At 58.4% G+C, this 26,113-nt stretch overlaps 1 protein-coding gene across 4 annotated transcripts in view; it reads right to left on the reverse strand.

Annotated features, from left to right (window-relative positions):
• CABIN1 (calcineurin binding protein 1) overlaps nucleotides 1-26,113 on the reverse strand; it is a 63,400-nt gene that overhangs the window by 15,249 nt on the left and 22,038 nt on the right. For 2 of the 4 annotated variants that reach the window (XM_051973383.1, XM_051973385.1), the window contains exons 18-30: nucleotides 25,608-25,844; nucleotides 21,026-21,188; nucleotides 20,423-20,538; nucleotides 20,120-20,281; nucleotides 19,800-20,006; nucleotides 19,555-19,700; nucleotides 19,142-19,403; nucleotides 12,797-13,057; nucleotides 9,904-10,055; nucleotides 9,003-9,178; nucleotides 8,627-8,794; nucleotides 7,880-8,190; nucleotides 5,479-5,592 (exon numbers count right to left, since the gene is read on the reverse strand). In XM_051973383.1, the coding sequence (XP_051829343.1) occupies nucleotides 5,479-5,592; nucleotides 7,880-8,190; nucleotides 8,627-8,794; nucleotides 9,003-9,178; nucleotides 9,904-10,055; nucleotides 12,797-13,057; nucleotides 19,142-19,403; nucleotides 19,555-19,700; nucleotides 19,800-20,006; nucleotides 20,120-20,281; nucleotides 20,423-20,538; nucleotides 21,026-21,188; nucleotides 25,608-25,844 (2,475 nt within the window). Of the gene's footprint in view, nucleotides 1-5,478; nucleotides 5,593-7,879; nucleotides 8,191-8,626; nucleotides 8,795-9,002; nucleotides 9,179-9,903; nucleotides 10,056-11,660; nucleotides 11,813-12,796; nucleotides 13,058-19,141; nucleotides 19,404-19,554; nucleotides 19,701-19,799; nucleotides 20,007-20,119; nucleotides 20,282-20,422; nucleotides 20,539-21,025; nucleotides 21,189-25,607; nucleotides 25,845-26,113 lie in introns of all 4 variants that reach the window. The other 2 variants (XM_051973384.1, XM_051973386.1) reach the window with 1 other exon arrangement.

Genomic DNA, 26,113 nt, shown 5'->3' on the forward strand with positions numbered 1-26,113 from the left:
GGCGGTGGTCTCTCCTGGGGGGTCCAGGGCACGAGGGGCCGCCCGCGGCAAAGAGAAGGATCTCTGTGATCAGAATCGGGGCAGAGGGAGGGAGGCTACGGGGGAGACCGAGACAGAGAGCGGGTGCCCAGAAAGTGGCCTCTGAAGGAGGCACGTCCCGGTGAGGGGATGGAGAGAGGCTGTGGGGAGGGAGGTCCCGAGGGCCTCGGGGAGAGGGCAAGGCTGCGGTGGGAGCCCGGCAGAATGGATAGTCAGGTGGACGGTCGGGACAGACGGCCAGAGGCAGGATCCGGGACAGATGGACGGAGACAAATGGCTGCCCTGGCAGGTGGATGGGCCGGGGGGGGGGGGGGGGAGCGCGGTCCTTCCCTTCCCAGCCGAGGGGGCGCAGGAGCCGGTGGCCGGGCCAGACACGTTGCAGGAAGAGGGGCAATGAAGCCCGAGGGGGTTGGGGGCCTTGCTGGCGGCAGCCTGAGAGAGGGGCCGGTAGTGAGAGCCGCTTCCCCCTCCCATGGGGGCCTCTGCAGGGAAGCTGCCGGGTCTGGATGGCAGAAGCCTCCCCCCTGCTCCAGTCCCCGGGCAGCTCTTCTCGCCCCTGAGGGGGGCAGGGCCCTCCCCACCTGCTCAGAGCGCCCCCCACGCCTGGGACCTTGTTTATTGGCGGCAGGCGCTCGGAGCCTCCCATCATCACCTCGGTCAATCGGGATCTGAGGGCTTCCCGCCTCCGGGGCCCGAGCTGGCGCTCCCCAGTGCCGGGGCCGGGGGGACGAGGAGCGAGGCCCCGCCAGCGGGCCTTACCCCTTCCTCTCCTGAGGGCGCCCCGGTCCCTCACCAGTCCCTAGGGGATCCGCCAACCTCCCATCAGCCCCTTGATAGCCCCAGACTCATCACCCAAACCCCCCCAAACTCCAGGGCCTCCCCCTCCCCTGGCCCGCGATCCCCCTCAGCCCCACGACAGGCGCCTCTGTCTCCCTCCAAGACTCGGGGGAGCAGCACCTTTTGCTGCAGCCCCCATTTGCCGGGGCTCCCCCAGATCCCTGAGCACTCCGGCATATTCTTAGACAGGGGCACCTGTGTCTGGATCCGGTCTGCTCCTGCTCTCCGTGACCTCTGACCCATCACCCGCAGGCTCCCTCAGGACCCTCCCCCACCAAAGATCTGGGGGCCCAGTCCTTCCCCCCCCCGGAAAACACCACCCCGTTCTCCCCTCCTTGGGCCCCCGGCACCGAGGCTGCTCCTCTTCCAGTCCTCTGGCCGGGGGAGCCAGGGAGGGCTTCTTGGAGGCGGCGCCCTCCTGCAGAAAGCAGAGGGGGGCCTCGCTCCTCTGACCTCTGGCCTCGAGGGCTGGGGGGAAGGGCCCAAAGGGAAAGGGAGGCCAGACCCCAATTAGTCCGGGGCGCATTTTGGGGGGTTTGTGTGACAACATGTGGCAAGGGAGCAGACTTCTGACAGAGGCGCTCTGCCCCTGAGGGGCCCCGGTCTGCGGGGGAGGGGGAGCACTCGCGGGAGTTGGGAGGCCTGACCCCCCCCTCAGCCGGCCTGGTTCCTTCCCTGTTGTCACATGGAGCCCAGATGCAGGGGCCCCGCCCCCACGTGACCCGGCACACCTGCCAATCAGCTGCATGCCCCGCCCCCAGCCCTTCCTGGCTCCTCCCTAGACCACACGGGGGCACCCAGAGCTGGAGTCAGGAGGACCCGAGTTCAAGTCCAGCGCGGGTGTGAAGCTGAGGGAGTCCCTTCTCTCGGGGCGTAACGGCCCCGCCCCCCACCTCAGGGCGCCGCAGGCAAGGGCAGCTGGGACTTGCGGGCCCGGACGCCCGGGTCCATCCTGCCCCTCCAGGCGGCCCCGGGCCCGGCCCCCCTGGGGGACTAGCCCTCCCTCCCCGGAGCGGAGCCTGAGCACCTCGGGCGGGAGCAGAGCCCGGCCGCGGGGCCTGAGGAGGGAGCCCCGGCAGGGGCCGAGCCCCGGGGCAGGCCGGGCAGCTCTCCAGCGGAACGCCCAGCTCCACTGCTCAGGCCCAGAGCTCCCCCTTCTGTCTGCCCCGAGCAGGTCCCGAACTCAGCCCACTCTTGGCCTGTGAAGAAGGGGCGCCCCAGCCCCACCGAGCAGCCGGGCCAGGGAAGGGGCCTCCGGGCGCCCCGAGCAGCTGGGAGCCCAAACCCCGCCGGCGGCCGGGCTCTGCCCCCCTCCCTGAGCTTCCTCTCCCCCTCCGGCTCCACCCAAGATCCCCCGCTGGCCCCTCGCCACCCGAGCCCCGGGACCCGGGCCAGGGAGCGGCAGCCCCGGGGGAGAGCGGAGGCCCTGCTGGGGGGCGGCCCAAACACCACAGGAAGAGCTCACCATCCCAGGAGGCGGCTCCTTGCCCGTCCCAGGGCCCGGGCTCCCGGAGAGGAGCGCGGGGGGGCCTCCAGGGCCGGCCCGGGGCTCCCCTTCCTCCCCACCCTGGCCGGCCCGCACCCCGAGTCTGGAGCCCGAGCGGCCAGCGAGCCCGGCTTCCCCTTTCTCCTCGGCTTCGGCTCCTTTTCTTTCAGGCCGCCCCGGGGAGGCAGCGGCCAATCAGGAAGGGGGAGCCGGGCCCCCGCCCATGGGCCGCCCCACCAGCCGGGCGGGGAGCAGGGAGGAAGGGGGAGGGGGAAGGGGGCGGCGCCCGCAGCAGGGAGGGAAGCAAAAGGGCAGCCCCGGCCGCACAGGCAGGATCCCCAAACACTCCCCCCACCCCCCAGGGAAGCCCAGGCACATCCTGTCGGCACCGCTCAGCTCGGGAACCCAGCGGCCCGGGGGCCCCCTTCAGTCTCCAGGCCTCGCCCCCGGCCCCTGCCCCTCCCCAGGCCACCCCCCACGGTGGGGAGCTCATCCAAGGGAAGTGTTGGGGCGCTGCCGAAAAAGGCCTAAAGAACAGGGGCCGGGAAGCCGACAGAGAAGTCCAGCCTCGGTGGGCCGGACGGCCGTGGGTCCGGCAGTGCCCACCCCCTCCCTCCCTCCCTGGCAGTGCCCGCCCCCTCCCTCCCTCCCCGGCAGTGCCCGCACCCTCCATCCCTCCCCGGCAGTGCCCACCCCTTCCCTCCCTGGCAGTGTCCACCCCTTCCCTCCCTCCCTGGCAGTGCCCGCACCCTCCCTCCCCCCCTGGCAGTGCCCGTGCCCTCCCTCCCCGGCAGTGCCCCTCCCTCCCTCCCTCCCCAGTAGCCCAGTCACTGCCCATCATGCTGAGGCCGCCACTGGCGAGCCCGGGCTCTGGCCCCCTCCTCTGGGCGGCTCGGGGTCTCACAGTGCTGGGCACAGGGGCTGCGTCTGCCCACGGGGGAGCTCCTGGCGGGCAGCCTGGCACACCAGCAGTGCCCAAGGAAGGTGTGACCTCCAGGGCACCCACAGGCCGGCTCCCCATGATGATGGAGACCCAGAGGCCAAGGCCTAAGGGTGGTCACAGGCCCCCCCCCCCCCCGTCAGGATTCGAGGTGCTCCTTTGATGCAGAGAGGCGGGTGGGGGAGCTGATGTCCAGATCCCACTTTGGGGGCTTTCTGAGGGTCTTCCCCCTACCTGGGCTCCGTCTGCAGCGCCCCCGGCCTCCCAGGCTCACAGACCCCATGTCGCAGAGAGAAATGAGTGGGGGCAGGGAGGGGGAGGGCCACACGGGTGGGGGGGCTGTCAGACTGGCCAGCGATGGCCCTGAGGGGGGTCCATGAGGGGGTACCTCGGGGCACGCAGGGCAGGCCTAGGACCCCTCCTGGGGGGCCCTAGCAGGGGACTTGGGCCTCCGTTCACCTGCCTCAGCTTCCCCAGCTGAGAACAGCACCAATCTCCCAGGATGGGGAGGGGGGATGTTAGGATCACGGGAGCCCACGTTCCTGCCGAGCCAAACGGAGTCTGGCGCACAGTAGGGGCTTTATGGGTGCTCACTCTTTGCCCACCAAGGCCCCAGAGGCGCCAATATCCTGCTGGAATGGAGAAGGGGCGACCGTAGGAAGCAGGGAGCTCCTGTCCTGGGGCCTCCTAGCAGAAGCCAGCCCCGCCCCTCCAGGGGCTTCCTGGGGGGTCCTGGGCAGCAGATGCCGGACCCCCGAGGCCCCGAGGCCGAGCGATCGCCAAGATCCACAGAGACAAACGACCCGTTCTGGCTTTGGGCTCACTTAGAAAACCCTGGAGAAGCAGCAAAGAAACTCCGGGCGAGAAGCTTCCGAAGACAAGGGAAGCGCCCGCAAACGGAACCACCTCGGAGCAGCAGGGGGCGACCACCACAGAACCGAACCGAACAGGGCCGGGCCTCCACGGAGGCACCGGGAAACCTCCGGGAGACAGAGGAGGCTTCCCCGACGGGATCGCGCCACTGCCCACGTCACGTGACGCATTCGGCGCTTTTCGGTCAAGCCGCTGCCAGGACTGTTTCGTAGTTAGCCAGAATTTTTCCTAAAAGCAAAAGATCCCAAATCCCAAGAAAGAGGATTCTTAAGAACAAAGAAGGAAGAGGCAGAAGCGTCCTCGGCCCTTAGCTGACGGGGGAGCCTGGGCCAAAGGACAGAAACGAGGGGCGGACCGGGCAGGGGGACGGACGAGAAACGACCGACCTCAGAGGACTCGCTGGCGGCTGACCGGGACGCTGGGGCCGGCGCGAGACTGGCGCGAAGGAGCTTCTCCCACACAAACCCGCGCGACAACTTCGGGAGTGGGACCACAACGTCTGAACGACCTCCACAAGGACAGAGAATGTCCCGGGACCTTCGGCTGCTCTGATCCCATTTTACAGACGAAAATGTTGAAGCAGGCGGGGGAAGCTGCCTGGGTGCGGCGCCCCCTCGTGCCCTCACCAGGACTTGTGCCCTCCTGGCTCCCACAGTGGCGCCCCCAAGTGGCCTCTACGAGTGTGGCACTGTAGGAAGTCCTTCCTGGGCAGGATGTGGGGGCAGAGGGCGGCCCCTCGGCTGGCAGCTCCACCCCCCGCCACGCTGGCTCACCCGGGAGGTGGCTCCCTGACCACCCTCCCCCCGCACCGGGGTTGGGGGCTGACACACTCCGTCCCATTTCGGCTTTCCCAGGTCACAAGCTTCTCCTGCTTGCCGAGGAAGGCCCGAGGAGGTCGTGGGGACGGGACCCTGAGCGCCCCCTCCTCGGCCTCTCAGCCCTGGGATACCCCCCCTCCCGAGGAGCTCCCCTCTCAGTTTTCTTCAGTTAGCCACAGTTTGGGGGATGGTTTTAAGAACTCCTGAAGGGGGCACCTTGGGCACGGGCGCCCGGCATCCCTCGTGCCACGGACTCAGCGAGGCGGCCGTACCTGGTTGTCCGGGCCGGGGACCTTCCTCTCCCATTTTGGAGGTCAGCAAACCGAGGCCCAGGCGGACCTCGCCCAGCCCCGCGCACGAGGACGGCGTCTCCCAGGGAGAAGGCGAGCTCCCCGAGGGCAGACGAGGACCGCTTTGGCTCGCTCCCCCCGCCCCCCCCCAGGGCTCCGCGTGCGAGCCTCTCCCTGTCAGAAGCAGCTACTTACGTTGAAGAAATTCGTCTTGTTCCTCTCGCAGAAAAGGCCCTGGGCCGGCATGTGTGGCAGCTGCTGCCACGGGATACTGCTGCCTAGCAACACGTCTCGGGCCCACTGCAGGTTCTGTGGGGGAGGAGGAGATGGGGGGGGCCTGGCTCAGTCAGGCAGTGGAGCCCTCAGACCCCCCACCCGCCCCCGCAGGCAAGCCCCGCCCCCAGGAGCAGAGGGGAGCTCTTCAATTCCCAATGCTCAGAACAAAAATGGGGCCACGGAAGCGGCCCCGGGAAACCTGGGGGGCCGTCGGGGGATGGAGAAAACCCCTCTTTCACACCATCTGGGGCCCTCCGCATTTTCATCCTTTTGTTCAGGGCTGCACCCACTGAAAGCTCAGCCCTCGAGGCTCCAACCCCGCTCCGACCCGGTCGAGGCCCAGGGGCCGAGTGTGGGGGAGGGGGGTCCCGTCAGAACCATGGGAGCGCTCAGCGTTTTCCAGCCCCCGAGAGGGGAAAAGGCTGGCAGGCGTCCCGACCCCGGCCCCTGGGCCCTGACTGCCGGCACTATAGGGCCCCCTCTGGGCAGGGGCCTCTCCCCAAGCCCCCTCCCCACAAAGGCCTTTGGATTCCACAATGAATTCTGAAGGATGAGGTGGCTCTGGGCTCCAAGGGCTGGAGAAGGTTGTGGGGATGGGCCGTCGGCCCCCAGAGAGCCCGGGGGGAACCGGGCGTGGGCCGCAGCCCGGGCTTTTCACCTGTTGGTCGCCCGCTTGCTTTTTGCTTTCTTTCTCTTTTTTTTGCTTTTGGTCTTTTGGTTTCTTGTGCAACGACATAAATGTGGAACTGCTCACGTGGACCCTCTACTGGATCACTTGTGGTCTGGGGGAGCAGGAGAGTGGGCCCAGGGGGGATTTGGGCCCCCAGGTTTTGCAGGGGTGAGTGTGGGAAACTATCCGTGCATGTGTTTTTCATATTAGAGCCTTTTATTTACAAAACATATGCACGGGGGATTTTTCAACACTGACCCCTCTCCGCCACCTCCCCACCCCTCCCCTAGCTGGCAAGTGATCCAATATATGGTATCCATGCCAAAACGTGTTAAAGCCAACGTGGGCAAACACATTTCCACAAATAATGCGCTGCACAAGAAAATCAAAAAGAAAAAAGGAGAAACAAAATGCAAGCGGACAACAACAGAAAGTGGAATGCTCTGCCGGGGTCACGCTCGGCTCCCATAGACCCCCTCTGGGGGTGGACGGCTCTGCGGCCTGAGGCATCTCCCGTCCATCACAATCGGGCATCATGGGGCATTGTCGTTAGTGTATAACGACCTCCTGGTGCTGCCCGTTTCACTCAGCATCAGGGCCCGTGAGTCTCTCCAGGCCTTTCCGGATTCATCCTGCTCCTCACATCTTACACAACGTTCATGTACCACCATTTACTCAGCCACTCCCCACCGGGGGGCATCCGCTCAGCTTCCAGTTTCTGGCCATACGGAGAGACCTGCCACGAACACTGGCACATACGGGTCCCTCTCCCTTCTTTAGCATCCCTCTGGGGTATAAGCCCAGTAGAAACGCTGCTGGAGCAAAGGGCACGTGCCCTCTGATGGCCCCTGGGGCAGCGTTCCAGACTGCTCTCCAGAACGGTTGGCTCCGTTCACAACTCCACCAACAACGGCACGTGTTTTGGAAATAAAGAGCTTTAATTAAAAAAAAAAGGTTAAACCTAAAAACCAAAGGCTCAGGGCTGGGGGCTGCCCCGCTCTCACCAAGCTCGCTGAGGCGTCCCGAGGACAAAGGCTCACGGGGGGAGCTCTCACTGCTGTTTGTGTAAAAAGCTGCCCCTCGGGCCCACACGTGCACTGGTGGTGGAGCCGTGCCCTGGTCCAACCAATCTGGAAAAGCTCCAGGATGACTGGAGGAGGGGGCCCGGAATACCCGCGCCCTCTGACCTGCGGACCCCGCCATTAGGTCACAAAGAAAGGCTCCCCCCTCCCCCCCGAGCTCCAACAGACCGGGAAACGAGGCTTCACTGTGGCGCAAATGAGGGCAAAGGAACGTGGCCGCGATGACGGCGGAGAAGCCTGGAAAGACCCCCAGAACCCAGAACCCGGGACCCAAAGGCCCCAGGACAAAGAGAGAAAACGGAGTCCTCAGAATGACAGATGAGAAAAGGCAGCCCCGCCCTCCCCCGCAGAGCCCGGACAAATCATGACACCTGTCAAGCCCTTACCGTGTGCTGGCTGGGGGGGAGGGGCAGCGTCCCCAATGTACAGGTGGGGAAACTGAGGCAGGTGGCGGGAGAGTGATGGGGGGGCCACGCTGGAATCCAGGCCGCGCAGCCCCCCGCCCCCGGAGCTGCCCCTTGCCCCGCTCTCGCCCCTGCCCTCTGCCGCCCCCGGGGGCCGCCCTCACCTTGTGGGTCTTGCTGTGCGCGTAGAGGAAGGCCAGCCGGTAGAGGCTCTTGTAGTGCTGCGGGAAGCGGCTCAGGCAGAGGCGGAAGGAGGCCACGCACTGCTCCGTCAGGAACTTGCGCTGGCCCTCGGCGTCGGCCGGCAGCCGCTGGCCCAGCTCGCCGCGCTCCCCGGGGGGCTCGCCTCTCCTCCGGCCGTCCCACAGGGGGCAGGCCGCGGGCTTGGCCGGGCCCTCGGCCGTGGCGCGCGGGGCCCCGGGCTCCCCCGGGGCGCGCAGGGACTCCCCATTCTCCAGAGGCTCCTCGCTTTTGCCTGAAAGTGGGAAGCGACGTCTCAGCTCCCGAACCCGACGCCGGCCGGACCCAACCTCCTCTCTGTGGAGGGAGGGAGGACAGGGGAAGGAGGGGGGGAGGACGGAGAAGGCCTTTGGGAGGAGGGCGGGCCCGGACAGCCCCCGGTGAGCACTCTCTCTAGGCCGAGTCATCCCTACCCAGTCCCCAGTGGTGGGCCCTGCCCTGAGCCCCGAGGGAACTAGGGACTGTGGGAGGCCGGGGCCGGGCAAGGGAGGCCGGAGGGGGCCCCATGCCCAGGGTCCTGCGCCAGGGCCTCGGCTGATGCCTTTGAATGAGGTGAGAACAAGTGTCCCCGTAGGAGATGTGGAGGTCTCAGGGAGCCTGGGGAGGCCGGGCCGGGGTGAGGGGGAGGGGCTCCCGGGGCCAAAGGGCAGGCGAGGCCCCGTCGCACACACCCCTCTCCGGGAGCGGCCCCGGCGGCCCTGCAGCGGCCGAGGAGCCCGGGGGCCGCTTGTCCAGGGGAGGCTTCCGGGAGTTCTCCTGGGAGCTGGTGGGTTCGCTGAAGACGTCCTGGGTCGAGCTGGAGTCGGACAGGGCCACGGCGCTGCTGTCCTGGCTCCTCTCTGGACAAAGGAGGGAGGCGCCGCTGAGTCGGCCGCCCCAGGGAGGCCCCCCCAACCCGGGCGCGCAGCGGCCTTCTTGGGGCTCCCCCACGCCCCACCCGCCTCCTTTCACCAAGGCCCCAGCCCGACGGCGACCCGAGGAGGGAACGGTCGGAGGGAGGCTGCAGAGGGCGCCCCCCACAGGCAGGACGGAGCTCAGGGACCGTACCGTCGGGCGTGCCCTGCTGCCGCGGCGTTTTGCACTTGATGTAATCGTGGTCGATGGGAGTGGCCGTGTAAGGGGGCGACGTCAGGCCCGGGCCGGAGGGGGGGGCCGAGGCGCCGGGGCCCACGAGGGTGCCCGCTGAAGAGTGGGAGTCCTCGTCGATGACGCAGGCCTTTTCCCTGGGGAGGCGGGAGGGAGCGCTGGGCGCAGAGCCCCAGGACCCCCCTCCTCTGGGGGCCCCCGACATCGGCCCGGGCCCAGCCCCCTGCCCCAAGCAGCCGTGGGAGCCGGGGAGGCGCAGAGAGGCCCGCGCACGGACCCCAAACCTGCATCCGAGAGACCTCTGGGCAGAAGTAGCTGCTGGCGGCGGAATCTGGGACCTGAGTGACCCCCCCCCACCTCCTGAGTCAGGGCCCTCTGTTCCTCTTGCCCGGCTCCCCCCCGGCCAGGCCGCACATCGGTGCCCCCCTAGGGGCCCCGGCTCCCCCCAGGCCTTCCCCTGAGCCCGGGGGCCCCGAGTCTCCCCATTTCTGGCCGGCGGGACTTTGCCTGAGTGCTGGCCGACCCCCCCAGCCCAGAGGTCGTGCCATCGTGCCCGGATGAAGAGACGGCCCAGCAAGCCCACGACGGGGCCTCCGGCCGGGCCCTCCTCGAGCCTCCCCACAGGGGCGGCCCCGCGCCGGGCCCTCGCGCTCCTGCTTGCTACTGGCCACACGGGGAGGGCCGGCAAGCTGGAGCCGGGACCTCCCGGGGCCCGACCACCCTCCCTAGAAGCCCCAGCTCCTCTGTGAGCCTCTCTCTGGGGCCGGTGCGGGATGAGGGGGCGCAAGCCCCCCGGTCTTGGGGACGCTGATGGCTCCAGGGCCCGAGGAGCCCGTGCCCGACTCGGGGACTCACTACTCACTTCTCGGACACTTTGGGGGTGTTCTTCTCCTCGCCCCTGGCAAAGGGTCCGTCGGCGGCCTCCTTCATGAAGGCGACCAGGCTCTCGGCGTCGACGCCGGCGTTGGGCTTGCCCACGAGCTTCAGGATGGAAGCGTGCAGGCGAAAGTAGACCTGGAGGGACCAAGGGCAGGCTGTCGGGCCCCGGGCTCTCCGCGGGGCCCCTTCTCGCGCCGAGGCCCCCGGTGACCGACGCGCAGGGTCTGCCGCGAACACGGCCCTGAGAGCCGGCCAGGAGCGGCCACGCGGGCCCGGGGGCCGGGTCCTCGCCCGGCTTTTCTCTCCCTCCCAAACCACTGCGGGGACAGAAGGGACCAAGCACGGAGCGGCCCCTGCTGTGGGCCAGGCCCCACGATGACGCCCGTGACCAGCACGACTGCCTCAGGCCTCCGGAGCGCCGCAGGGGCCACGGCCCGAGGGAGGGCCCGGGCCCAGGGCACGGGGAGCAGGCGGGCCGGGCGGGGCTCCTGGCCCCCGCCGGCGACAGAGAAATCCCGGACACAGAGTTCTGTGCTGTCTGAGTGTGTCTGTGCTAGGGTGACGTGGGTACGTGGCGTGAGAGGGAGGAAGAGTGAGTGTGCGAGTGTGAGTGTGGGAGGGCGAGTGCTGTGTCCCATCCTCGTGTGTGAGTATGAGTGTATAAGTGTGTGAATGAGCCACGCCCCTCTGCGGGCACGCGTGTATGAGTGTGAGTGTGTGTGTGCCGTGCCCCTCTGCAGGCACACGTGTATGAGTGTGAGTGTGTGTGCGCCGTGCCCCTCTGCGGGCACGCGTGTATGAGTGTGAGTGTGTGTGCGCCGTGCCCCTCTGCGGGCACGCGTGTATGAGTGTGAGTGTGTGTGTGCCATGCCCCTCTGCGGGCACACGTGTATGAGTGTGTGTGCCATGCCCCTCTGCGGGCACGCGTGTATGAGTGTGAGTGTGTGTGCGCCGGGGCCCACGAGGGTGCCCGCTGAAGAGTGGGAGTCCTCGTCGATGACGCAGGCCTTTTCCCTGGGGAGGAGGGAGGGAGCGCTGGGCGCAGAGCCCCAGGACCCCCCTCCTCTGGGGGCCCCCGACATCGGCCCGGGCCCAGCCCCCTGCCCCAAGCAGCCGCGGGAGCCGGGGAGGCGCAGAGAGGCCCGCGCACGGACCCCAAACCTGCATCCGAGAGACCTCTGGGCAGAAGTAGCTGCTGGCGGCGGAATCTGGGACCTGAGTGACCCCCCCCCCACCTCCTGAGTCAGGGCCCTCTGTTCCTCTTGCCCGGCTCCCCCCCGGCCAGGCCCCACACTGATGCCCCCCTAGGGGCCCCGGCTCCCCCCAGGCCTTCCCCTGAGCCCAGGGGCCCCGAGTCTCCCCATTTCTGGCCGGCGGGACTTTGCCTGAGTGCTGGCCGACCCCCCCAGCCCAGAGGTCGTGCCATCGTGCCCGGATGAAGAGACGGCCCAGCAAGCTCACGACGGGGCCTCCGGCCGGGCCCTCCTCGAGCCTCCCCACGGGGGCGGCCCCGCGCCGGGCCCTCGCGCTCCTGCTTGCTACTGGCCACACGGGGAGGGCCGGCAAGCTGGAGCCGGGACCTCCCGGGGCCCGACCGCCCTCCCTAGAAGCCCCAGCTCCTCTGTGAGCCTCTCTCTGGGGCCGGTGCGGGATGAGGGGGCGCAAGCCCCCCGGTCTTGGGGACGCTGATGGCTCCAGGGCCCGAGGAGCCCGTGCCCGACTGGGGGACTCGCTACTCACTTCTCGGACACTTTGGGGGTGTTCTTCTCCTCGCCCCTGGCAAAGGGTCCGTCGGCGGCCTCCTTCATGAAGGCGACCAGGCTCTCGGCGTCGACGCCGGCGTTGGGCTTGCCCACGAGCTTCAGGATGGAAGCGTGCAGGCGAAAGTAGACCTGGAGGGACCAAGGGCAGGCTGTCGGGCCCCGGGCTCTCCGCGGGGCCCCTTCTCGCGCCGAGGCCCCCGGTGACCGACGCGCAGGGTCTGCCGCGAACACGGCCCTGAGAGCCGGCCAGGAGCGGCCACGCGGGCCCGGGGCTGGGTCCTCGCCCGGCTTTTCTCTCCCTCCCAAACAACTGCGGGGACAGAAGGGACCGAGCACGGAGCGGCCCCTGCTGTGGGCCAGGCCCCACGATGACGCCCGTGACCAGCACGACTGCCTCAGGCCTCCGGAGCGCCGCAGGGGCCACGGCCCGAGGGAGGGCCCGGGCCCAGGGCACGGGGGGCAGGCGGGCCGGGTGGGGCTCCTGGCCCCCGCCAGCAACAGAGAAATCCCGGACACGGAGTTCTGTGCTGTCTGAGTGTGTCTGTGCTAGGGTGACGTGGGTACGTGGCGTGAGAGGGAGGAAGAGTGAGTGTGTGAGTGTAAGTGTGGGAGGGCGAGTGCTGTGTCCCGTCCTCAAGTGTGTGAGTATGAGTGTATAAGTGTGTGAGTGAGCCACGCCCCTCTGCGGGCACGCGTGTATGAGTGTGAGTGTGTGTGCGCCGTGCCCCTCTGCAGGCACACGTGTATGAGTGTGAGTGTGCCGTGCCCCTCTGCGGGCACGCGTGTATGAGTGTGAGTGTGTGTGCGCCGTGCCCCTCTGCAGGCACACATGTATGAGTATAAGTGTGTGTGTGCCATGCCCCTCTGCGGGCACGCGTGTATGAGTGTGAGTGTGCCATGCCCCTCTGCGGGCACGCATGTATGAGTGTGAGTGTGTGTGCGCCGTGCCCCTCTGCGGGCACGCATGTATGAGTGTGAGTGTGTGTGCGCCGTGCCCCTCTGCGGGCACGCATGTATGAGTGTGAGTGTGTGTGTGCCGTGCCCCTCTGCGGGCACGCATGTATGAGTGTGAGTGTGTGTGTGCTGTGCCCCTCCGCGGGCGCCCCGCCTCACCTCCAGCGCCTCCATGGCCAGCTCCGGGGGGTTGTGGTAGTGGATCTTCTTGGGGTAGCGCGCGGCCTCCTCGTGCAGGTAGTGGGCGGCCCGCTGGTAGTGCTGGAGGTAGACGGCCGGCGGCTGCTTCTGCTTCTCGGCCACCTTGCCCAGCATGTAGTGCAGGAGCCACTCCTCCTCGTCCCCGTCGCCCTCGCAGCGCGCGGCCGACGTGAAGCACAGCTTGGCCGTCTCCAGCATGCTGTCCCGGCGTTCTTCCATCTAGGATGTGGGGGGGGAGGGTGAGCCGATGGTCCTCCCCCCACAGCCTGGCACCCCCCCCCCACTCGCCCACCCCTGAGCCACAGGAAGCCCCCAAGGGGACCCTCTTAACCAAACTTCATTTGTCAGCAGAAGCCCCTGCCTGCCAGGCCCCCCCATCCTGCTCCCAGCAACAGCTGCTCCCCTTGACTCTATCTCTGAACATAAAGGGGGATCAAGGGAAAGAGGGCCCTTCTTTTGGGTCTGGGGAAACAAGCCGAGGGGGAGGAGCTTCAGAGAGAGCAACCACGGTAAAAAGCCCAGGGAAAATAAAGCAGCGACTTCTTTGTACAGGACCTCGGCGTGCCCCTTTTCAAGTGTAGACAAATCTAATAAAAAACTCAGCAAAAAATAAAGGACCTAACCAGAACTTCAGAAAAACCATAGCTGACGAGAGGTCCCGGCAATCAGTGAATGGCAAGAAGAGGGAGTCTCCGTACTTCTCAGCCTTCTTTGGCACCTTCACAAAAACTACCACCAAAAACTCACCCCAGAATATAGAAAAGCAGGAATAACAAATATTCCTTTAATTGCCATAACACGATAAAAAGTTTACTTGGTAAAGGGCTTTTGAAAAAAAGAATTAAAAACTGAGTGGATAAGAAATGCTCTTTAATCGAAAGATATAAAATGTCATTTGAAAAATTGAAGTCGAGACTTAATCCTAAAGACTCGAGGAGAGAATTAAATGAAATAAAGAAGCACTCCAGCTAGTAAAATAATACTGATCGGATAATGGATCAAAACTTCGGGGATGTAGATCAAGGCAAGGGGGAGACTTACATCTCAGACCACTTTCATCACCAAAGGCTGCTAGAGAAATTGGAAAGCAATTTGGCAGCTATTGGGGGTAACCGATTTCCCGCGCCATACACCGAAACCACCTGAAAACAGCGTGGCTTAAAAATTTTAAACAAATTCGACGAAAAGAAATACTTTTTCCTGGGGAGAAATCTTAACTTAAAAAAAAATCACAAAGTGCAAGTCTTATTCCATAGAATGGAAAAGTTTTTGCACAAGCAAAATGAATATAGTTAGAATTAGAAGGGGGAAAAAAAGGGTGAGGACTCACCAGATCTCTTTCTAAGGTCAGGTACCAAAGATATGAAGAAAGAACACAAATATGGGGTGTTCTAACTCTTAGTGCTTTTTAAAGACATGAAAACTTAAAACAGATTCAAGGCAAGAGGAAGTTGGAGGAGCAGGAGCAGAAAATCACCCGAGGTTAGAGAGAAGGGTCTATCTCATCGGGGGGCTAAGCCTCAGGGGCAGCAGCAGCACGCTCTTAGCCTGCAGACAGTGACTGGGGCAGATAACTTGTTGGGGGGTCATGGGGATCCCTTCGCTGACACTAGGCGCAGGCCCTTGCTGCACTGCCCACATGTAATTTCACATCCCAATCACAAGGGGAAGAGGTACACTAGCTCACTTCTATCTGCAGGGGAACGGGGACAGGGGAGCAGGGGCCCGGGCTGTAGTTCCAGGGTGGAGAAGAACGTCTACGGTCACATAATGACCAGAGCACACCACCTTGGAAGCGCTAAAAACCCGCAGCAGTGGGAAAAACCTAAATCTTGGAACAATATCTCCTCCACTCTAGCAGAAAAGCTGAATTTTAACATAAAGTTTAATGTCAAAAAAAGGCTGAAAAAATGAGCAAACCAAAAAAACTATAAAAGGTTATTATGGTGACAGGGAAGGCAAGACACAAACTCAGAAAGCAACCAAGTGTCAAAATAACTATAAGCAAAGTCTCAAAAAATACTGCAAATTGGACACAAGCCCAAAAAGAATTCCTTGAAGAAATCGCAAAAAATATCAGGAGAAAAAGAAAAAAAATTGGGAAAAGAAATAAGAGAAATACAAGAAAGAGTCTTAGGAAGAGTCAACAGCTTGGTAAAAGAGGCACCAATGAAAGAGGTAGCTATGACAGTTAATAGGAGAATAACTCCAATGTTTCATGTTTCTTTGTACAGGTAGGATCTGTAGTAGATACCGCGGCCTACATGTAGAAACAGGAATATGAAAAAGATTGCAAAAACAATAAAGGAAATGAACTTAAAAACCAGAATTGATCAAATGGTCAAAGAGGCACAAAAATCTCCAGAAGGAAAGAAAATCATAAAAAGAATTGACCAAATGAAAACAAAGAGGTACAAAAATTCACTGAAGAAAATAATTCCTTAAAAATTAGAATGGGAGGGGGGAGTTCTGGGAGTAGAACCAAGATGGCAGAGAGAAGCCAGGAAGCTTCCTTGAGGTCTCCCAATTTCCCTTGAAAACCACATAAAACCAAGCCTCTGAACAGAATCTGGAACGACAGGGTCCAAGAAAAGACAGAATGACACAGTTTTCCAGCTCAAGACAGGCTGGAAGAACTTCCACAAAGATTGGTCTCACTGGCGTGAAAGGGGCAGGGAGCCCAGCTCAGACAGTGTCTGAGGACACCAGTGGGAAACTCTTAATCACAGCACATGAGTCACTCTGAGACTGGGCTGGGCTTGGTGAAACAGGAGCAGAGCAGACCAGTGGGGCAGCCCCTAGTGCCAGAGCAGAAGACAAACAAAAGGGGGCGGGGCCTACGTCACCCACCCCATGCTGTGAGCACGACACCCAACACAGGGGCCCCTGGGCTCAAAGCCGAGGCTCAGAGCAGCACGAGAAGCTTGGGACGGCACCCCTGTGCCCAGGGAAAGAGCTCAACCTCAGCAGTCACAAAATGGAAAAAAGAAAGAAAAAGAACAAACAGAAAAGAGCCTTGAGCACAGTGACGGAAAGAACAAAACGCCAACTCAGATGAGTACAAAAGGCCCCCATGGGAAATCTCAAAGGGTCCCAAGCCCCAAGAGCCTTCTTGCAAGCGCTCGTAAAGGACTTGAAAAGGCAAATGAGAGAGGCAGAAGAAAACTGGGAAAAGAAACGAGAGGCTTGGGGGAGGGTCGGCAGCTTGGAGAAGGAAACCACTCCTCCACAGCACTGTGGGTCAGGCGGAGCAAGTCCAGCGGGCAGAGAGCAGCCAGGGCGGCACCCGAGCCCTGCCCAGCTTCCCTCAGACTCAACGCTGGATCAGCCTTGGGATGGACTTCGGAGTGACAGAACCCACAAATGTTTTCCAGCTTAGGATATTTTGAAGGCCTTCGAGAAAGGTCAGTCTCAATTGGGCAGGAGGGATCGCGGCCCAGCGCAGGCCTAAGGAGAGCCTGAGCAGGGAATCTAGCAGGAGGCTCTTAGCCAAAGCACAGCAGCACTGGCTGCTCTGGTCCTGGTGCAAAAAGCCAGTGGATGAGCAGCCAGCTGGGAGACCCCCAAGGCAAATTGAGAGCCCCCCAAACTGGACTGACCTGGCCCACCCAGCGCAGTGAGAAAGCACTGGCCTCAGGGCATTCGGTGAGAGGCCCCCATCCCGGTCCCAAAAGCAGCTTGGGACAATCTCCCCTGTGCACTGGGAGCAGACTTATAAAACTTATAAAAACGAGTAAAAAATGAGCAAAAAGAGCTCTGGCCATAGAGAACTGGTATAGTGACGGGGAAGAGCAGAACACAGACCCCGAGGAGGACAGCAATGGCAAGATGCCTATGGGAGAAGCCTCCGAGGGGGATGTGAACTGCTCTGAAGCAGAAAAGGCTCAAAAGAGAGATGGAAGAGAAATGGGGGAGAGAACCGAGAGCTTTACAGGGGGATGATAAGCAACTTCATAAAGAGTAAATCTGATGAAGTGGAAAAAAGAAAACAACTTAAAAATAGAACCATCTGGAACTGGCTAAGAAATAGCGGGATGGATCCATGGAATACATAAGAGTTAAATGACACAATGATAAAGGACTAAAGTAATCTAGTGGGTGATAAGCCCAAAGACTCCAGCTTCTGCTCTCAGAACTCACCATCTGACAAAAACTGCTGGGAAAATTGGAAAATACGTCAGAAAATCAGCATACACCTGCATCTCCTATCCCATATCAAAATAAGGTCACAACTGGTCCATAATTCAGATGTAAAGAGTGATAACATAAGCAAATTAGGAGAACAAGGGATAGTTCATCTTTCAGACTTTAGAGGAGGGAAGAATTTATGGTCAAAGAGGAACTAGAAAACATCATGAAATCCAAGATGGCTGTTTTTGATTATACTAAATTAAAAAAGATTTGCACAAACAAAACCAATGCAACCAAGATTAGCAAGGAAACTGAAAGCTGGGAAAGCATTTTTATAGCCAGTGTTTCTGAGAAAGGCTTCATTTCTAAAATACAGAGAGAAGTGAGTCAAATTTATAAGAATACAAGCCATTCTCCAATTGATAAATGGTCAAAAGACGGAACAGGCAATTTTCAGTTGATGGAATTAAAGCCACCTACAATCCTATTGAGAAAATTTTCTAAATCAGTATTGATTGGAGAAATGCAAATGAAGACAACTCTGAGCTACCATTTCACAGCTCTCAGGCTAAGATGACAAGAAAAGATAAGGATGAATGTCAAAAGGGATGTGGGAGAACTGGGACACTGATATGTTGTTGGTGGAACCGTGAATGGATCCAACCATTCTGGAGAGCAATTTGGAACTATACCCAAAGGACTATAAAACCGCGCATACCCTCGTATGCCAATGAGATCATAAAAGAGGGAAAAGGTCCCCCAATCATGCCCTGAAAGAGATCAGAAAATGAGAATTCCAAGGAATATGTGAACCCCAGGAGCCCCCAGGGCAAGGAGAAAATACGCGGAGTCATAAAGAAAGCATTCCACTAGAATGCAGTCACACAATCACCCAAGCTCTAGCTGCCACAACGGTAAAGATCTGGAGAGCTTGGAACCAAAAGGCAAAAGATTTGGATCAGGTGGCACAGTGGATAGAACACTAGATCTAGAGTCGGGAGAACCTGAGTTAAAATCCAGTCTCAGGCACTTACTAGATACATGAGCCTGTGCAAGTCATGTAACATGTGCTTCCCTACTAGAGAAGGAAATGGTGAACTACTCCAGTATCTTTGCCAAGAAAAACCCAAATGAGATCACGAAGAATCAGACATGACTGAAATGGATGAGCTACAACAGAACATCTACTCAGCATCCGCAAAACGATCAGAGAATTGACTGGACCAATCATTTTTTTATCTATCCCAATAGATGCAGAAAAAGCTTTGACAAAATACAATGGAAATCACAAGGAAATTTCCTTCAAATGGTAACAGTTTCTGTCTATAATCATCAGCAAGCCTTATGGCGAATGAGGATAAATATGCACTGATGGTTTTAGACAGAAACCAGTTACTTCACCTAGACGTGACCAACATGAAGAAAGAGTAGAAATGGGGACAAAATAAAGACATAAAGAATGATACCCTAAGCAGCAATTTTCCTATCAGATCTATGAATAAGGAGAGAGTTGATGACCAAACAAGAGCCAGAGAACACCATGAGACCTCAAATGGATAATCTTAAAAAAAGAGCTTGCACAAACAAAAACAATGCAGCCAAAACCTAGTTTTTTTCCTTCTTTTCTTCTAGAAAGTAAAAGACTGGGAAAATGTTCTACAAGCAAAATTGTCTCTAAAAAAGGTTTCTTTTCTCAAAAACATAGAGAACTTAGTAAGAATACGAGTCATTTCCTGCGAGATAAATGGTAAAAGCCCATAAACGGGCACTTTTCAGACGAAGTGACCACAACTTCTACGGGCATGTGAACAGAATGCACTTCAGAACCGCCCTGAGGGCCCCCACTCCCACTAGGTTGGTGATATGGCCAAAGAGGAACAGGATAAAGGTCTGTGTGAGAGGACACTGATGCTCTTGGGGGAGTAGGGAGCCCATCCTACCTTTCTGAAAAGCAGGCTGAAACTGTGCCCAAAGAGCTCCTTTTGAGCCGGAAGTGCCACCAGGGCACAACGTGTGAGCTTGAGGACAAGCGTGGGGAAACACGTCGGGGGTCTGAGCCTCTGCAGGGACTGCGATTTCTGCCTCTCACCCTGGCCCCCATCCCCAGGGGCAGATCTCGGACCTCGGGGACCCACAGGAGGGCCCGACGGGCCTCCGGAGAGGGGCTCCCACCTGCTGGACCACCTCGGCCGGCAGCTCGGCCCTCCACTGTTTGAGCTGCCGCGAGGCAAACGAATGCAGCGCGTAGGACATGGTGCCATACTCGATCCACAGCGACAGGTTGGAGGAGTCGATCTCCAGCGCCCGCCGGAAGCAGTTGAGCACCGGCGCTGAGTGCCGCCAGATGGGGCCGTCGCTCTTGAGCTCGTTGGAGTTGAGCTTGTCCTGGATGCGGCTGGCCCTGGCCAGCGCCATGCCGGCCCACGAGTCAAACCTGCGGGAGCACGGGGCACGTGCCATGGGGCCGCCCGCTGGGCTGGCGCCGCCCAGGGCCCCCGGGGCTCCGCTGTGCCGAGGGTGCCCTCCCCCGGGGGGCTCTGACAGGAGGGCAGCCCCGTGATCCCTCGGCCGGGGTGGGCACGGACCTGGTGGGGCAGATGCAGATGTCGTGCATGTAGAACTTGATGGCCTTGGACTGCTCTTTGTTCTTGAAGTGGTAGTCGGCCAGGAGGTAGTAGAGCTCGTTCACCGCGGGAGGAGAGCGGTCTGCGCCCTCCGGGAGCGAAGGCACCTGCGGGCAGGCCGTGGGCGCTGAGCCCTTCCTGCCGGAGGCGGCCCGTCACCCCCTAGCGGCGCCGCCCCCCTCCCCCCAGCGGCCCCGCCCCCCCACCTTGCTCAGGGTGCCCTCGATGTAGCCCGAGACGTCGTCCAGGCTGAGCGCCGGCTTCTCGGTCCGCGGGACGATGGTGGCCACCTTCTTCAGGAGGTTGGCCAGGTCGGCCGACACCGTGCTGGTCTTGTAGCTGTCGAACTCGGGGAGGGTCTTGGGCTTGAAATAGTCGAACATGAAGAGGGCGTCCTCCCACACAAGCTCCACCTGGGGAGGGAGCAGAGGGTGAGCATGGGGCGGGCCCATGGGCGGGGCCTGGGACGGGAGGTGGGCCGCGGTCGGGGCGGGGCCTGGGAGATCGGGGGCGGGGCGGGGCGGACCTGCTGCACAGAGTGCTCCTCCAGGTAGCGCGCCTTGCTCTTCTTGCTGGGGAAGCTGTACAGGCAGTAGAAGCACTGCTCCAGGGCCGTCTCCAGCTCCTCCTTGTACGGGTGCGTGTCCTCCGAGGCCGAGGCCGCCAGCTCCTTCTGCAGGACTCGCACCTGGGACCGACACCGCGTCACCCGGAGGCTGGCTGGAGCCGCCCCGCCCCGCCCCCCCACCCCCTCCCGCGGATGCCCGTGCAGGGCCGTGCACGCCCCGCTCACGCGCAGTCACACGCACGCGCTCGCACTCCCACTCACGTAGAAGCGCAGCAGGGCCCCGTTGGAGTTGCAGCACCACGACCTCCTCCCCAAGTACTCGTGGGCCGTGTTGAGCAGCATGAGGGAAGACGGGAGCAGCGGGGTGTCGGGTCTCCCTGCCAGGGAGAGGAGAGGAGCCGGCTGGGGTGATGAGGGGGGGCGCCCCCGCCCCCCCGAAACAAAGCAAGACAAAGAAAAGGCCCTGAACCCCGTCCTGGGCTCACCACAAGCCGCCCGTCCTGGAGTGGCTCAATGGGCAGACGTGGGGCTAGATGGGAGGGTCAGACGCGCACTGGCTGAGGGGCCCTCCTAGGCAGGTTTTGGGGATCGGGGAGACCCTATTTGGAAGTGCTTATGGGAAGCTCCTCTCGGGCAGGGAAAAGGGCTGCCTGAGGCAGGAGGGCCGGCTGATGGGGCTGGCTGGCGAAGCCCAGCAGGTGGCGCTGCTCACGGACTGAGAGAGGCGGCCGCCCTGCTGCAATACGGCCCTGAAGGGCTACAAGTGCACAGTCCCTCAAGTGCGGACGTGAAGGCCCCGGGCCCCAGGGAGGACAAGGCCTGAACTGGGCCCAGGAGGGACGGGGATGAGGCCCCAGCCCTCACCTTGACTGTCGTCCGGGCTCTGCAGCTGCTGCTGCTGCTGGCAGCGGGTCCGGAAGCCCTCCTCCTCGTGCTGGATGACGCGGTGCAGGATGACCCAGGGCAGCACCGAGGCCACGTACGGCTCCTTGGCCTCCTCCTGGACAGACATGCTGCAGTCGATGACCTGCCGAGACAAGCCCAGCTGTGAGGGTGGGGGAGGAGGAGGATGGCGCCTCTCTGAGACGGGCAGACTGGCAGCCGCTTCCCTCCTGGCTCCCGCCAAGAGCAGCCTGGGGCACCTTCTCCCAGGTCTGGCCCGCTGCCCTCTCCACGTACCTGTCTGCCCATTTACACAGGGGTGTCAAAGGCTCCCTGACTGTCTTCCCTCTATATCACACATCATTCCAAAACGCTTCTATCACTTCACAGTGTACCTCTCGTTACCACAGCTCCACCAACAATGCACCAGTGTGCCTGTCTTACCACGAGCCTCCAAAATGGGCCATTCCCCAGTTTTGTCATCGCTGCCGTTGTGCAGGATGGGCAGTGAATCCTTGGGGCAATTTTAATTTGTATCTCTCTTATTTGTGCTTTGGAGCTTTTTCCACTGGCTGAAAACACTGTAGTTCTCTGAGAAAAGTTTGTTCCTGTCTGACCATTTATCCATCGAGGAATGACTGCTAGTCATCTGCAATACAGAATAAGTTTATCCACTCGTTTAAGCGTCTTGAATAGCAAATATCAAGGAAATTGGATGCAAACGTTCCACCCAACCACTTGTCTTCTTTCCCAGATGCATTAATGTTGTCTGGACACAAGTCTTTCTGGATCAAGTAATCCAAGTTTTTTTATTTTATTGCTGCCGCCATCTCTTCCACAACTGGGAAAGGTCCGAGATGCTTCTCCCTGAATCATTTTGTAATGTGATTTTAGATATGAAGCTCATGGGAGATTCAAGGCAATTCAAATAAACTTGGGATGGAAAGTGCTCTCCACATCCAGAGAGAGAACTATGGAGGCTGACTGTGGAGCAAATGTAGTATTTTCATCTTTGTTGTTTTTCCTTTCTTGTGTTTTTTTTCCCCTTTTGATCTGATGTTTCTTGCACAGCATGATGAATATGGAAATGTTTAGAAGAACTGCACATGTATAGACGAACTGCACATGCTTGACCCACACTGGAACAAGGTTTTATGTTGAAGACTATCTTTGCATGTTTGGAAAAATAAAACATTAAAATAATAAAAATATATGAAGCTCACTATGGAATATTATTGTTCTATAAGAAACGACCAACAGGATGATTTCAGAGAGGCCTGGAGAGACTTACACGAACTGATGCTGAGTGAAATGAGCAGAACCAAGAGATCATTATGCATGGCAACAAGACTATACAATGATCAACTCCACTGGATGTGAGTCTTCAACAATGAGATGATTCAAACCAGTTCCAATGGTCTCATGATGAAAAGAACCATCTACACCCAGAGGACTGTGGGAATTGAGTGTGGACTACAACATAGCATTCTCATTCTTTTTGTTGTTTGTTTGCATTTCATTTTGCCTTTTTTTTTTAACTGGTTTGATATGATTTTTCTTGTGCAGCATAATTCTATAAATATGCATATATTGGATTTAACACATTTCTACTATGTTTAACATTTATTAGATTACTTGCCATCTAGAGTGAGAGAAGGGAGTGAAAAACTGGAACACAAGGTGTTGCAGAATTATCTATGCATGTTTTGAAATATAAAATAATAATAAAGATATATATGAAGCTCACGCAAGATCTAAGTCTCACTTCTGCTTTGCAGTTTTCCCAACAGTTTATAATAAGAAATTTTCCTGAGTGATTTATTAGTTCTACTTTACCAAAAACTAGGCCATTCAGTCTCTATTGTTCCTGAATCTCCCTTGTCTAGCCCACACCACTGATCTTCCTATTTTCCTTCACCAACATCAAATGGGTTTGATCATTGCTGCTTTATAATAGTCTGAGTCTGGAAATGCCGTTTCTCGTTTCATCACTTCTTTTGATATTCTAGGTCTCTTTTGTTTTATTCAAATGAATATTATTTTGTCAAACTCTGCAAAGTATCCCTGTGGTAATTTGACTAGTATAATATAAAGAATATGAATTATTTGGGGCAGCTAAGTGGTGCAGTGTATAAAGCACCAGCCCTGAAGTCAGGAGGATCCGAATTCAAATCTGGTCTCAAGACACTTAACACTTCTTAGTTGCGTGACCTTGGGAAAGTCACTTAACCCCAACTGCCTCACCAAAATAAATAAATTCTTAAGAGGTGATTATTCTTAGCCTATCCATGAACACTGACTACCTCTCCAACTATTTAGAGTGTTCTTTATTTCTTTAACGAACACTTTGCAACTGAATCTATACAAGTCTTTTGTGTGCTTTCGGAGGCTGATCCTGATATTTTATGCATTTGGCAGCTTTCTGGAATTCTATAATAGCTTCTCGTGTTTTATTATCATTATATAAAAATGCTGTGGATTTTTGAACATTTATTTTATAGCCTGTAATTCTGCTGAAACTTGTCTCAATTGGTATCTCTGCCGATTCTACGGGGTTTTCTAAGTAAACATCACATCACATCAGCAGCAGTTTTATATAGCTTGGGAATGCTTGCTCCACTCTCATGTTTATTGGCAAAGGTTTTCATGTGTTCTCATCGTATATCACATTTGCTTTTTATGAGATCCTAAAGATATCCATATACTTATACCTTGTAGGGTTTTTAGCATAAAAGAGCATCATCCTTTGTCAAAGGTTTTTTCTGAACTTATTGAGATATTGTGTAACTTTGCATGTATTGGCTTTATATGTTGACCATTTTCCCAAAGTTGAGCCATCCTTGCACCCCTGGTATAAATTTCACATGATCACAATGGACGATTACATGACTAAATCACTACGGCCTGCTTGAAAGGACTTGGCTTAAAATTTTTTTGATGTTCATTAATGATATCAGTCTATTGTTTTCTTTCCATGTTTTATCTTTCCATGGTTTAAATATTAGGACTTTATTTATCTCATAAAATGTAGGACGCTCTCTCCGTTTTTAAGAATAATTTGTGAAACATGGTCACTAACTGCTCTCTAAAAGTTACGAACATTTCTCCTGTAAACGTATCAGATCCAGGCATTTGTTCCCCCCCTTCTCCTTGGCGAGCTCCTTTACACATCATTCTATTCCTTTTCCAAAATCAGGTGAAGGCCTTGAGCTAAGCTTCTAGAGTTTAAGGAGTTCCTATTTTTTATTTCTGTTTCTTCAGTATCCCCAGTTTTATTAGCATGTAACTATGTCAAAAATGTCCTGATTTTTCTTTTTGTTTCTTCTAATCTGGCTCTGATTCTGACTTCATTTCCTGCTCTTCTTTGTAACTAAGGATTTCTCCATGGGATTGGTCTTTTCAAAGACCTCATTTTTACTTTCCCTCTCATTTTGATGGGAGTTGATTTCCGGACTAATTTTTAAGATCTCCTCTTTTCTGCTGATTTTAGGTCCCCTTCAGTTCCTTGATCTTCTCCTTTTCTATTTGATTTGGGGATTGAGAAGTCAATATTTCAGAGAAAATATCTGATGCGCCATCTTTCTGATCAGGAGACTCGACAATCTAAGTAACTAAGATCCTCTATATCTTTTTCCAGGACTCCTTCTATTGAAGGTCTGCAGGTGAGGACCAAGTCCAAGACTTTAAGACTTCACATTTATCTCTATGACATTTCATCTTTCGGTCCCAAGTTCAATTTCCCCATATTGAGAGGCTGTCACTGGCAAATGTGATGAATAGCCTTTAGGTCCAAAAGTCTGAGCTTGTTGTGAGTTCAAATCCAGCCTTAGGTCCTTCCAAGCAGCACACAAATCAGTCAACTTCTGACTGCCTCAGTTTCCCCATCTGTAAAATGGAGATCATACTTGCCCCTGCTTTTCAGCACTGTGGAGAAGATGCAATAGAATGATGGACACAAAGCTCTCTGCCAACTCAGCGCACTCTCAAAATTCTGGGTTTGTCACATCCAAGAAGCCCACGGCACGTGCACCGAGCTTCCGGCCTGGGCACGCAGACCTCCGAGTCAGCACAGAAGGGAAACGAGGGAATGTTTGCTGGGAGAAGAGCAGCAGAGCGAGAGCCCGGGTCGGGTCGGGAGGGGACTTTCCAGGCCCAACCCAGGTCTCTTTTTATGGGATTCCCTTTGGCAGCTGAGAGGTCAGCATCCAGGAAGGAGGGCTAAGGAAAAGGTAGACCCTATCATTCCGGACGTGAGAGGTTAGGGGGGCAAACAAGGAGGCCGGGGGCTGGGGAGCCACTAAGGGGCAGTCAGGCAGATACCCTGGAGATTCACCTGAAGCCTGTTGCCTTCCAGATGTCCAGCTGGAGATGTCTGCAGACTGGAGTCACCAGCCCAGAGGAGGCTGATGGGATCCCCAGCCAGGTTGGACAGAGGAATAAGGGCAGAGGGTCCAGGACGGATCCCTGAGGGCCCCGGGGTTACTAGGCCGGGTCTGGAGGTGGGTGCATGTGTCTCAGACACGACTGAAAGCCCCGGCCCTGGCCTCAGGGCAGACAGACCTACCTGAATGAGGTTGTTGGTGAGCCGGATGAGGCTGGGGGTGCGCAGGGTCTCATCCAGGATGCTGCTGTCCGCAGAGAGGGCCTGCTCGATGCCCAGGAGCAGCTGAGTGACCGTGGCCACCCACTCCTCCTTGGCTGAGGCGTCCGTCAGGTTGACCATCTGCTGGATGGCCTCATGCAGGGCAACTTCGGAGCACTCGAAGCAGCGTGGGTAGTCTTTGAGTTTGAGCAGGGCGTCCTGGAGAAGAAGCAGGAGCTGTGTCGGCCATGGAGAAGAAGCCCATGGCTGGGGCCCCTCCAGAAGACCGGGGGCAGAGATGGGACCCAACAACTGACTTGGCGCTCCACGTGTGGATAAACAAGGGGTGCGCAGGGCAAGGGGCTGGGCAAGGCCAGAGGGCCCGGGGGAATGGGAACAATTAGCAGAGGCCAAAGGGGATATGTCCCACCCCCTCCACGGGGGGCCCCTCTCGACCCACTGGCCCCCGGGAACTCCTGGGGGAAATG

Source organism: Antechinus flavipes, chromosome 1 (genome assembly GCF_016432865.1).
Source record: "Antechinus flavipes isolate AdamAnt ecotype Samford, QLD, Australia chromosome 1, AdamAnt_v2, whole genome shotgun sequence".
NCBI classification, from domain to species: Eukaryota; Metazoa; Chordata; class Mammalia; order Dasyuromorphia; family Dasyuridae; genus Antechinus; species Antechinus flavipes.